At 40.3% G+C, this 13,520-nt stretch overlaps 1 protein-coding gene across 2 annotated transcripts in view; it reads right to left on the bottom strand.

The window, feature by feature from the left end:
* Window positions 1-13,520, bottom strand: part of lcor (ligand dependent nuclear receptor corepressor) — a 111,805-nt gene that overhangs the window by 3,503 nt on the left and 94,782 nt on the right. Inside the window, exons 5-6 of one of the 2 annotated variants that reach the window (XM_016662738.1) lie at window positions 12,619-13,083; window positions 6,637-6,727 (exon numbers count right to left, since the gene is read on the bottom strand). In XM_016662738.1, coding sequence (XP_016518224.1) covers window positions 6,637-6,727; window positions 12,619-13,083 — 556 coding nt within the window. The remainder of the gene's footprint in view (window positions 1-6,636; window positions 6,728-12,618; window positions 13,084-13,520) is intronic. The other variant, XM_016662739.1, reaches the window with a different exon arrangement.

Here is a 13,520-nt window from a genome sequence, read left to right as displayed (position 1 = left end):
CTACAAAAACACAGTTAAATAAATAATAAATAGTTTGGTATTAACCTATCGTTACCACATAACTGCGATAAATGTCTAAGCCCATATCGCCGCCCTTAATGGCCTTTCATGTCATAGACTTGATTTTCTTTATTTTTGTAGCATTAGTGCTGCAATTTATTGCTCTATTGATTGATTATTATGACAGTAAATCAATTAATCAGATTCAGAGAAAAATAAAAAAAAATCAACTCATTCTGCACATTTTTATTCAACCGCTTGCACCACATTTTATAGTGTTATCAAATAAAATATCTGTTATTATTCCTACTGCAGCTGCTGTTGCTAATACTTCTACCTTCATTTATACTCCAAGCAGATTATTGAATGTTCTGCATTAACAAAGAACCTGAGTAAAATGCTGCAGTACTTATAGATGGGAAGAGATAATAATTGTTTATTGTATTACTGTCATTATTTGTACTTTATGATGTTCAATTAGTAATGAATTACAGATTGTATACTTTATATTCAAGTTAATAAACTGCCCTGTTATGGATTAACTACATGTCTGCTGGTTTCAAGAAATTTAATGTCAAGTAACAATTTCTTAACTTCAGAATATTTTTCTTAAAATAAGTTCATATGTCATTTGTACAAGTAAAAAGGTCTTATTGCAAGCAAAACTACACCAGTTTTAAGGTATTTACAGGCTCATTTTGGTTTGGGAAAATCTTGACAAGCCAAATTTTCTAATTCTGTTGGCAGATCATTTTTCTTATTTTTAGTAAGTTACACCCTGTTTTTGTACTACTTCCTCCGTTTTTGAACGGTGAATTTTTGCAGCGTTTGACTGCATTCATATTCTTATACCATTACTAGAAACTCACTGATCTGCAAGCATCCTGCACTTCGGATTTGCATATGTCTGAAACCCGCTCAGATGTCAAGTGCCTTTACTGGACCTATAGCAGTCGCTGCTCCTTCTGCTAAGTAACTATAGCAACAGTTGAAAAGCTCTTTAAAAGTACTCCCATAGGTTCATAATCACAGGAAGGAGCATGGACGGCGCATGAGGGATGGGACTTCAGGGGCCTCTCTACTGGAGACGTATTATACAGAAGTACAATGTCAGCAGCGCCTGCTGCGCGGAGCTGGGCGTCCGCAGCAGGAGCTTCAACTCGGCTCATCGCTGTGGGCCGTCGGGTCCAAAACAATACGGGTTAATAGGAGCCTTTCGGAGCCTCTTTCAGCCAGACATCCGGTGGTGAATTGATTTACAGGCTCAGTTTTAAAAGGATATTTCAGGGCTTCTTAACCTTTAACCTTCTGGTATAATCAGGTCTCAGAACATTATTTGGAGTCTAAAGGTGCTCTCGCACCAAAAGCGCTTCAAGTTCGACGCGTGTGCGCTTTGAATGCAGAGCCTGACGTTTTGCTCTGTGCCGAGCGCTTCGCGCGTCAGACGCGTTTTCTGTTGGATGCGCTGGACGCTCTTGATGCTTCCAACGCTCCAAACCGTTCACGCTCAAAACGCTCTTGGTGTGAACGCTCCATACTTTAGCAAACTGGAGATTAGCTGTTCCTGGAGGATCAGACTTCAGCTTTCTTAACCCTTGTGTTTAAAAATGGGGTCCAACCGACCCCACACCCGCATCACTTGTATCCGTTGCCTCAGTCCTAACCTCAGGGTTAAAGCTGCATTTCCATTTAATATGTGCACAAAACTTTGTCGTCGTTCCGCAAATTTAGCAATTTCAATGTTTCCATAAAATCAGAAACAACTGAAATCAGTTGGAATAAGCTTGTGGATGGAAACACATCAGTCTTCAGGTTAATAGATAACTAAAGATAACAGTTGCTTCTGCCTCCTAATGTGATTCAGAAGGTAAAATAACTACCAAATTAAAATCCTGTCCCTTTAAATGTTTTGCTTCTTTATCATTTATAACGTTTATAATTCCCAGGTGAACGTTAGATTTCCATTGTAATGTTTAAAATAGTTTTGTTAGATTAATGAAAGGTCAGATTAAGTGGCAGCGCCGCGCCGTGTCTCTGGTAGAGCAGCTGCAGCGGGTCGGGGCGATCCGACAGGTTCTGCTTCCTGCTCCGGTTAATATTACATGATCCGATCGTTCCTCACTGGGAGGAAGAGCTCTGGGCCTCGGCGTCTCTGAGGCACCGGGTTCAGGCTTCACCTTTACGGTAGACCAACTTCTCACAGGTTTACGCACTGGGGAACGGCTTTGGGTCATGACCCGCCTGCTCCACCTTTAGGTACAGCTGCACCTGAATTATAGCATTTCAATTTATTTTCATCACTGACGACCATGAATTAAAGAGACAAATAGTCGTAAAAATACTGAAATGTAATTTAATCTAGGGCTGCAACTGACTACTATTTTAGTTATCTATTAACCCATCAATTATTCTGACAATTAATCGATTAGTCAGATAAGAAAATTGCCACAATCTACAGGTTTTTAATTAAAGTTTTTTATAAACAAACATGTTATTGCCCATGATGCAATAACAACACATTCCTTTGGAGAATACTTGGTTATTTCTGGCAGAGGATGAATCTGCAGCAGAAAAAATACACTCAACAGAAAAGCTCAGCCTTTTCTGCTTTACTTATCAATAAAGTGTAGAGTTGATCCGTTGATTATTTTTTGGATTACCAATGAATAATTGGACAAAGAAACGTGTTTAATAGGAGATTATTTTTTACAGAATTTTAACTGGGCGAATTTAAAACTGCCACTCAAGTTTTGGGTTGGACATATTTACAGTCAAAGTTATATTTTTGAAATCATAAAAGCAAAATCTATTTATTTTGTGCAATTCTGGCTTAATCACTGCTCCATTTAGCAAATGGCAGTTTTTAGAGTCCGTTTACTTCAGTTTAACAATTAATCGATTACTGAGTTAGTTATAATTAATCGTTTCAGCTCTAATGCAACATTTGATTAAATTTTATTGCTGATTTATTAAGTCAACCTACTGCTGTTCGTTTGGGTTCTGATCCCCATCTGGACCAGCACTTTACCATTTATGCTGTTTATTTATACAAAGACAATGTTCAACATTTCATTAGCCTCTTGAAAGGAGAGATGCATAACACCAGATTAGATTAAAAAAACTAAAAATAAATAAATGAAGCTAATTTAAAACCTGCAGTCGCTGGACAGGCTGATGTAATCCAGTAAAATTTATCAGATTATAAATTGGTGAAAAGCAAGTTTAGTAATTAATTACATGCATGTTTGATAAGCCGTTATTCTCTCGCTGGCTGTTGATTTAAGATAAAACAGCGTATTCTTCATCCATACTGAACCTGCTGCTGGATGCACACAGACCTCCATTTTAAAACACTTAATAAACCAAACACAAATGAAAACTTCTTCAAAAACACCTGGTAGACGACAGCGTCTGTGACCAAGATCTTTGTTTAAATTTGGTGCACTGATTTCTGGTTCATTAATGAAACGACGGTGCGGTTACCAACACTCCTTCCTTTTGTCTGGTGCTGCTCTCTTGACAGAACTGGCTACGTACCGAAGTAACTGTCTGGACCCTCGTTAAATAAAAGGTCAAGATGAAATCTTAGTCCAGAATCTGTTTAAGTATTTACTTCTGGATCAAAGGAGGCCTGCCGACACCATGTGAGCGAGCTTTTCTGCGCCTGCATACGCGCTCGCAATCGACCCTTTTCCTGATCCATATTTGACCTAAAGATCAAAAGTATTTCTGAAAATGGCAGCTGCAATTAGTGTCGATTGTTTATTCCCTCTTGATGCAGAAAAGCGAGTATGGCGGCCAACGTGTCTCCAGCATGGCTTTAAGGCAGAGCGTGTGCATCAATAAATTAACGGGAAGCAACGCAGGAAATCGTCAATAAAGGCAGAGCCACTGATTGCTTTTCGGAAAAGAGAAAGGCGTGATTTGTCAATCCGTACAGCTGTTGAACTCCGACTGTGGGGCGAGGGCTAGGTGTGGGTGGGCTCTGAATTGTAATTACCTCTGCATAAATACATCTGCTGTTGCTACCTAAACATCACTTCTGCACTGATCAGCAGCAAATTAACTCGGCGCTATGATATCAGAAGGAAAGGTAAAAACGTTAAACTGTTGATGCTGAGATCAATTCCTGTGTTCTTAGAACTCGACTTTTAAAGCCGGACTTTAAAAGCCCCACTTTTATTTAGGTTTCTGCTTCTAAAAACAGTTCCAGCGCTTAAATAAAAAAACACCCAGCTAGCTTTTGGCAATAAGTTAATAGCTTTTGGTGTCTGGAAAATGAGCCGCTTCAAAAACCTCTGGAATTTAATGTCGAAAATCAGCATTAAATTATGCTTTTCAAAGATGCACGGCTGTGTAATTGCACATCTTTTTGTAGTTCTTATGTGTGAGTGTAAAAGCTGACTATTGGAGTGTGGCCAGTAGCAGCTTATTTGCATTTAAAGTGACAAGAGGCCGTAAAACAGCTGAAAATAGGCAGAACTGATTATCTAAGAATGATTTAGTGCAAAAAAATGTGATGAACATGTTTTGAATTTCCCACAAACCCATCCTAACCTGTTCAAAGAAGCACAGTGGGTCACCTTTATCAAAAGGAGAGAAGATCAGAACAATTTCGCTCAAAGTAGGACTTTATTGCCGCCATCCGACAGGTTCAGATCCTGACAACATTAAAGCCGCCGCTGATCGATCGTCAGCGACTCTCAGGCTGTGAAATCACAGAGTTTGTTGGAGGGAAACAAGACGCCTGATGGCAGTTTGACAAATGGATACAGATATGAATCTGATTCAAGTATGACATCATCACCTCGGGCCAAATACCAACACTGGCTTCGGTGATAAACCAGAGTAACAATCCATCTCCAGCACCCGGAGCCGTGGTTCCTGTCCGAAGAGCTGACAACTCATCCCAGGTCAGCTGGCTCTTTAATCTTTCATTTTGTGTAGTCTAATCATGATTGATTAACTTTCTCATCCACACCGCCTCTGTCTGCCTCTACTTTGTGTGCTGACACAGATCCTGAGGTGGCCAAAAATAACTTAACTCTGTATTTAAAATAGAATATAGCCAATGATGACAGGACAATATCTTAGCATTGTATGCAGTTTTTACCAGGAAGTTACATTTGTGACTATCCTAATATTTACACTCTTATGGAAAACTTTAATTTAATGCAGGTAAAGGATGTAAAACATTAAAAACATTAGCCAAACTTGTTTTGTCCAGAAACCTACAAAACTTGTGTCTTACTGATGAAAAAAACCAAGTGAGAAAATATCTGTCCCAAAATCCCAGGCGGTGAAATGTTTTGCAGCACTTCAGCTGAAAAGCTAAACGCTAACCTCAGGAAGACAGTTCCAGTTAAAGTCCCAGTAGGGTGTGGACGTGTTGCGCACCAGATCCTGCCCCCCTCTCCCTGCAGGAGGGCAAAAAGCTGCTCGCTAACGATGACTAGCTTTAGCTGTTAAGTTGTCAAAGCACTAAATCTTATCTGTACACCTGATATATAAAAGAAAAATGGACGTAGTGCTTTGCTACTAATTGCTAACACCACAGCAACTAGATAACAAGGTCAGGAAAAAGTTTTAAGAAAAAAAATAGCGAGGAAGAAGGAAGTAGTTTAGTTGTGCTAGCTTGACTTTGACAAACTGAACATGTAGACGTGATGTGGAATTTGGTGTTTTGGTTGAGTTACAAAAAAAAGGCGACTTAAACACCAACTCTGACAGATCATGAGTAGAGCAGGTGTTTAAATTAGCTAATCAACCACCATAGCTTAGCTTAGCTGACAGCAGCGGTAGCTAATCTACCGCAGCGATCACTTATTAATAATCGTAAAATAAACATCAAGCCTGGAAACATAAAACCGTAACAGACTGAATGTTCTGCTCTTTGTGTGGGAAATGCTTTAGTGATTTTTTTTTGGTGCCGAATCCTGAAACATACAGTTGTGGCATTGTTGTAAGTTGCTATGGCAACAAGTCTGTGTGAAGCGCAGCCGACACAAAGAGCCAGAAAGTAGTGGTGTTGAATTTTTCTTCAAAGGATTTTCTGTGTTATTTTGCCCTTTGCTGTGACACACTGCATTAACTAATAGTACCTACATCTCCAGGCTTCATTTAGCTAACTAAATCGTTCTACTGGCTATCGACTGCATGTAAAGAGTCTTTTTGTCCCTACAGCGTTGTGCGCATGCACCAAATTACTAGATATAAACAATAACATGCAGGGGGTCCATGGGAAAGTTCACACAGCTACGCTTGTGATGGCAGGACAGAAAAGACGATTATGCTAACTGCATGTTGCAGGAAGATAAACTTGGGTCATGTTTGGATCTGTCAAGTTGTGTTAAATATTTTAAATATTTGAATGATTCCTCAGTTTGGCTGAATATCTATGGTCCTGTACTCATTTATTTGCTAATAAAGACCAAAAGAAACATCAGCATCTTGATGTTCTTTCCCAGATGAGTTAGAAAAGAAGGGTTGCAAAGTGAAATGGGCCAAAAACAGTAAAAAAAACACTCAACTTGAAAAGTAAAGCATTAATTAAAAAACCTTTTCAGTTAATTCATGTTACAGCTATGTAAACTGGTGATTTTTTGTAAAACATTTCAAGTTTCTGGCCAATCTTACCCTTTGTCCCCAGCTGCAAGAGTGAAGCCTTGTAAAGCTGTCGGGCTTCCTCTGCTGTTGTTCTTCTTTGTGGAGAGGTCCAAGACTCCATCTGAGGATAAAATCAAAAGAGAAAAAAAAGGTTAAAATCTAATAAGATAGACAGAAAAACACTGAGGATTATCCTCCAAACAGCAGGATTTCAGCTGGATCCAAGAACAATTTGTAAAAAAGTCCTTAGGCTAGAGACTGAACCCCACAGTGATCTTGATGAGCTCATCAGTGTGTGATTAAATAAATGGTTGGTTATCAGTGTGGGTGCGAATAAGATGGTGAGATTAAGAGTTAGTCGGTTTTCTTTGGAGCCAATTGGACCAACTCTGCTGCAGAACCAAAGGAAACCTGGAAAAAAATGCAGCATGAGGTCATTTCCTGAGCACATTTCATCAATACGGCAATATGAAGATCTTTACTTGATAAAAAAAATATACAACACATTGTGTTCTACATTTCCTCTTGAACTTTTCCACTAATACCTGGTATCTTAAACCAATCATATTCAGCTTCCAGCCTCTATAGGGTGACTGATATGGACTTAAAGTTTTATCACAATATTTTGTGGTTTTATTGTGATAAAGACAAAAGGGACAAAATGGATATTTATAACTTCTTCCTAACAGAAACAACGTTGCTTTTGAAAAATATTCCCATTTGTAATTTGCTTCTTTAGGACACCAGTCAAATAAAGAAGTGTGATTTGTATCACTAAACTTTATTTAATAATATTAATGTTATTGGTATTTGTTAATGCTTTCATTAAAAAAAACAACAACAATACGGACGGTTTGGGGGATTTTAATCATCATTAACTGGAATTTATCACAACAGCATTTAATCAAACTTCTTATTTCAAGATGTTTATCAAAGTAAAAGATAAACATTACAATAAATGCCCATCTATACATATACGTTATGTAATATACATATAAGTTGTGTAAAATTAGTAAATGTAGACAGTCTTTGGTGACGCAGTCCCCAACTCTGGTGCTCAGTGTTTTAAACGAGTCTCTGCTTCAGCACACCTGATATTAATGGTTGCTGCATCGTCAGTGTGCTATGAAGTGCTGCAGAAGCCTTTTAATGACCCATTTATTTAAGCAAGAGGGAAATCTGCTTTAGGAAATCTCAGAGTTAAGGGGAGAGTTTACATCAGGGGTCCCCAAACTACGGCCCGCGGGCCGGATCCGGCCCGCCACGTCATTTGGTCCGGCCCCCTGAACAATGCCGGATCCGGCCCGCCTGCTCATACCAGAGAGCATTCAGTGTTTTTTTTCATATATTGTATTTTCCGGTTTATATGTGGATTTTTCTTCAACCACCAGGGGGCTTTTGAGCAAATGTGAAACTTACTTTCCCTCAATGGAATATATACTCGTCAGTCACCGTTTCACTCACGGTTTTTTCCATTTGCATTCTGGGTAAAAATCTATCCAAAAGTGTCGTCGTCTCCCCCCCCGTCGACAAGAATTTCTTTGTTTTTTTTTACTGCAAAAACTAAGACCGGCCCCCGACCACAGAAAGGAACAGCTATGTGGCCTTCGCAGGAAAAAGTTTGGGGACCCCTGGTTTACATTCTCTTAACATTTCAGAGAATGTAAGCATGAATAAATGCTGTTTTATTCATGCTAACTGTAAAAATTACTCATATAAGAAACTAAAGCGAGAGATCAGCTCTATCCTGACAGAGATAATCTTTGTCCAGACAGATAACATGTCCAGTTGTCCCACTTCCTCTTCAGTAACATAGAAAGCAAATATTACACATCATAGTTGTCTGGTTAGACAACAAATCAATAACTATATATGCTGCAACAGAAACGTGATCAATATCTGATAGAATGTTCAATACATAGAATATTCACTGAACTCCGATCCAGAACTGCACAGCATTCTGGGAGATGTAGGCAGAGGAGAAAGCAAGGTTGGTGGAACTAACTAACTCACGCATTCTTTTGTAGCCTAGCAACAACTTGCTGAGTAACTCGTGGTTACCTAGCAACAACTTGCTGAGTAACTCGTGGTTACCTAGCAACAACTTGCTGAGTAACTCGTGGTTACCTAGCAACAACTTGTTGAGTAACTCGTGGTTACCTAGCAATAACTTGCTGAGTAACTCGTGGTTACCTAGCAACAACTTGCTGAGTAACTGGCGCAGCAGCAGTTTAAAGTTTTGCCACCGTGTTTTATAACTGCTTAAAAACAAAAAATAAACAACATGGAGTGAAAACAGTAAAGCAGTTTGGCATCATTTCAGATGTTTAAGTAAAAACATGAATCAATAATTATCAATATCAACTAATATTATAGCTTATATTGTGATACATTTTTCAACCATTTTGTCCAGCTCTAATTAGTTGTTGTGCCAAGTTAAAAAAAACTCAGTGGAGTCAATGGAGAAAACAGAAATGAGTTTTAAACAAAAGAAGTGAATAAAGGAACACAAAGAAGACTCAGAATGGCTTACAGTGAGAAGACTGAATGAATCAAATAATCAGACATAAATCCAGAGCTTTTCAGTTGGAAATAATCCGCCCTCTGATGTCAGTGTGTGAACAGTTGCTGCTAACACCCCGTCTATTTATTCTGCTGCACCGTTTCCCTTTTCACATTATGCACTCGCCCGGTTTCCCCTTCAAACCCGCTCAACTCCTCCTGATTTTCATCAGCCGTGTTTAAAGCCTTTCTATACAATGTTTTACAGCGCAATCACAATTTGATGTACCTACAGGAAGCAGTTACTATGGCAACCATACCATGTCGCCGCAGACGGATATTTAAGAACCTCAGTGCAGAGGTATTTTTCAGGGTTAGTTTCTTTTTAATTTCCATCGCAGTCGTGCTTCGCGTTTCGCAGGAGGCTGTAAATACTTTAGATCGCTCACGCTGTGCACTCCCTGCATTAAGCATCTTTAAAACTGACCTCCACAGTGAGACATCCCTGCTGTCAATTTGTTTGTGCAGCTCATTAGAGAATCTGCATCCAGTTCATTAGCGACTTTAGGAACTGCTTTATCCGTTTGCGCATCGACATATGGAGCTACCTTTCCCCGTTTAAGAAGTTAAAGGGCAGGAAAGAAATACTCCGCTTCACGTCGATTGGCTGTCTGTCACAGCGACGTCTTGGAAATCTTGTTCGTGACGATGCTTTTTCACACACATATGGTTCCCACACACAGGAAAGGGAGAATGGCTCACAGTTTTTTCCTTTTATCCGACTTTGTTCTCACTACTGAGGGAATTATGGATGTTTGGACTAGATTAGTTTGTTTTTTAGAGACTAAATCTGAAGATGACTAAGTAATAAGTAAGTAAAGTTTATTCATGAAACGCTTTTCACAGACATAAAATCACAAAGCACTGCACAATAGAAATCAACCTTAAAACCATGCAAAACATAAAACCAACATAAGAAACACAATAAATCAAGAGACAAAAGCCTGGGAAAACAAAAAATGTTTTTAGTTGCTGTTTTCTTCTTCTTAGAAAAATAAAGAAGAACACAGCTGCAGCGAAACATCCGGCTTTTATTCCTTAATGTGCCAAAAACATGAAAACCATTAAAGTTTACTGGTGGAACACAAAGACAAGTAACGACTTTAGAGGCAGACACTGAAAACAAGGGCTTGGAAACATTTGGAGAGCAGGGATGAGTTTTTGAACGGAGTCTAATCCGTGAAAAGCTGCTGACCTTTTGACCCCTGTGATCTAGACGACCCCATATGGACACAGGGCTTGGACTACCTCACTAATCTGCCCCAGCAACATTAGGTAACACCAAACAAGAAATCAGAGGTCTCCTTTGGGGCACAAACATTAATCTGACCATGTGTGTGTGTGTGTGTGTGCGTGTGCGTGTGCGTGTGCGTGTGTGCGTGTGTGTGTTCAACATGCATTTAATGCTGCGAGTTGCAGCGTTGTTACAGCGACAGTTGGGTGCGTAAACTTTGTTCCAGCGAGTTAATGCAGCCCCATATGGCACAGACATGCACATCTGCAAACCGACGTCATAATCCCATCAAGATCTGCCTAGTTTTTATATAATGTTGACCATCTATAGAGATTGCTAAAAAATCCAATCCAGTTCTGCAGTTCAAAGGGCAACTATGACACAATGGTGTCTTCATAGGAGCGGTGGAGCAGACACACACACGCACGCACGCACGCACGCACGCACGCACGCACGCACGCACGCACGCACGCACGCACGCACAGAAACCTCCAAAAGCACAAACACGATGAATATGCAACAAGTTATAAGGTGATTGGGTTTTTCTGTTAATCATTCAGATTATTTGGCACAAAAAAGCCACTTTCCTAAAATAATGGCCCAACTCATTTTCAGCCAAAAATGATTTTTTTTTTTTTTTTTTGCAAAAAGTCACAGCCTTTATATTGCCAAAAGATTTAGATTTAGGAGGAAAAAAATCTGGTTTTGCAAAACTGACACTGGCCATTATTGTAGGAAGGTGACATTATGTTTCTTTACGTCAGGAGAGACTAACAGAGCTCAGTTATACCAAGTATATTTAGTCTAGTTTCTAGTGCTAATATCTCAGAACATTTAAAATAAGACAAAACTAACTGACAGGTATCTTTTAGGCAAGATATAGGAGCTTGTCTTTAGTAAATAATTCCTTAATATTAATGAAAAAGTTCTAGCTCCATTGACCTTGTACTTTATGTCTCCCGTCGACTCATAAATGGAGCCGTTAAGATAGCAGCGTGTTAAACAATATTTTATTAACCAGTTCAAAGCAGTTTTTATCTGTTTACTGCATCAATAAGTCCCAACAGTTTCTTGTGAATTATTGTGGAAATTCAGGCAAAAATCAACAAATCCCTGCATTTTTTCATGCCAATGCATATTTGTGAGTTTATTCAAGACTAATTACCAAAAATGGTGAAAAACATTGTTTTTTTTAAATTGGAAATAAATGACAAAAAACAATTGTGAAATCCTGGAAGGACTGAAAAGATGTTCAATATTATATAATTTTAAGAATTTATTTATGTTTTAACAGTTTAACAGGTTTTATCAATACATTCTGGCAGAACCTTTAAGAACATTCATGATCTTGATTTGGTGAAAAGGAAAAAGAGTTTGACATCCCTGGTTCAAAGGAAGGCAGTGTGAGCACGATTTGGGGATAATCTGAGTCAGAAATCCTCAAAAAGTGAATTTGGATTTGTCTGCGTTAGAGAGCGGGATGGACCTGCAGGAAGAGATGTGCAGCGGACGCCTCCATGTTTTTGTCTAAATGTAGGAGGCTTAGTGTAAGCAGATTCTGGTATTAAAGTGTATGAGTAGTCACAATGTGTGCGAAAGGGAGAGCTGTTGCTGCAAGCCTGAACGCGGTGGTGGTCAAACTGCTGGTTTGGTTTAATTAAACACCCAGAGTTCAAAGTTCAATGTCAGCCTCAGAACTGCTTTGCATTTACAACGATGGAGACTTTTTGGCCTTTTAGTGACCTGCTAGTGTGACGACGGGTTGAGCTGTTTCAGTATGTGCTTAGAAAATGAGTCAGCCTGTTCTGTTACCCATGAAGGTGAACAAAAAATGATCGTAGGGATCCATGATGTCCATGATGCGGAAAACACGGATGGAACTGCGGAAATTAAAAAACAAAACCGAAGTGGTGAGAAGAGAAGAATATGAAGTAGTTTCTGTAGAGTTTTGGCCGCTGACAGCTCCCGTACCCATACAGCTGTCAGCCATAGCAAAAATAAACTCTCTAAAACATCTTCCCAAAGAAATAATAGGCAACTCGAAGCTTCAGCGCCAGCGAGTTTCCTGGAACTGGAGAAACGTTTTCTGTCTACTTAGTCAGCAAAGGTTGACTGGAGGTGCAAAGATACGACCCATCAGTTTGTTTCATTTGTGAAACGGCATAAATGTGTTCAGATGCTGCTGGACTCGGAGCTGCTACTGTGATGCTGCTCACCCTCACCCTGCTGGCTGGGCTCCTGGTCAGCCGGCGCCTTTCTGACGGTCAGGTCCAGTGGGCCGTCCTGGTCCGCCATCAGAAGCTTGCTGAGGACCGGGTTCTGTGCAGAGGCAGCAGCCGCACCTCCCCCTCCGCTGTTGCCGGCTCCCGTCCCGTTGCTGCTCTGGATGCTGGCGGGCGCCGAGGTGACGGCGGTGGGGCTGAAGCCCGCTCCCGGAGTCGGGGACGGAGAGGAGGAGGCCGACGACGGAGGGGAGCCGGGCGTGGGCCCGGCCGGGGAGGTCGGGGCGGGGGGCAGAGACACCGCTCTCGGCAGGCTTTGGTCCTTCATGGTGCCGTTGGGCAGGGGCAGGTCTTCCTGAGTAGTTTTTGAGGTATATTCGGCAGCGAACTGGTGGATCATTCGCTGCATGATCTCACGAGCCACTAGAGGAATGTGAGGGTCAGAGAAACTTGGGAGGTCTGGAGGAAACGAGAAGAAACAGAGGAGCAGACGCTCAAATCAGTCAAAGTTTATTCATGTCACATTTCAGCAGCAAGGCAGTTCAAAATGCTTTAGATCATAAAATCACAAAATCAACAACTGAAATGTTACATTTTCCAAGCCGTCATTCACACATCAAAATGTTGGTTAGTGTTTCACTAAGTATGCTTCCAAAGCAACTCTAAACAGCTGTTTTTCAGCTGTTTTTCAGTTTTATGGAAGTTTGTTCCAGATTTGAGGTGCATAGAAGCTGAATGCTGCTTCTCCTTTTGTGTGTGATGTGTGTGTGATGTATGTGTGTGTGATGTGTGTGTGTGGTGTGTGTGTGGTGTGTGTGATGTGTGTGGGGTGTGTGTGTGATGTATGTGGGGTGTGTGTGTGGTGTGTGTGTGTGTGTGTGATGTGTGTGGGGTGT

Source organism: Poecilia formosa, unplaced genomic scaffold, assembly GCF_000485575.1.
Source record: "Poecilia formosa unplaced genomic scaffold, Poecilia_formosa-5.1.2 Scaffold388, whole genome shotgun sequence".
NCBI lineage: Eukaryota > Metazoa > Chordata > Actinopteri > Cyprinodontiformes > Poeciliidae > Poecilia > Poecilia formosa.
This window is presented reverse-complemented; position numbering and strand designations above follow the sequence as displayed.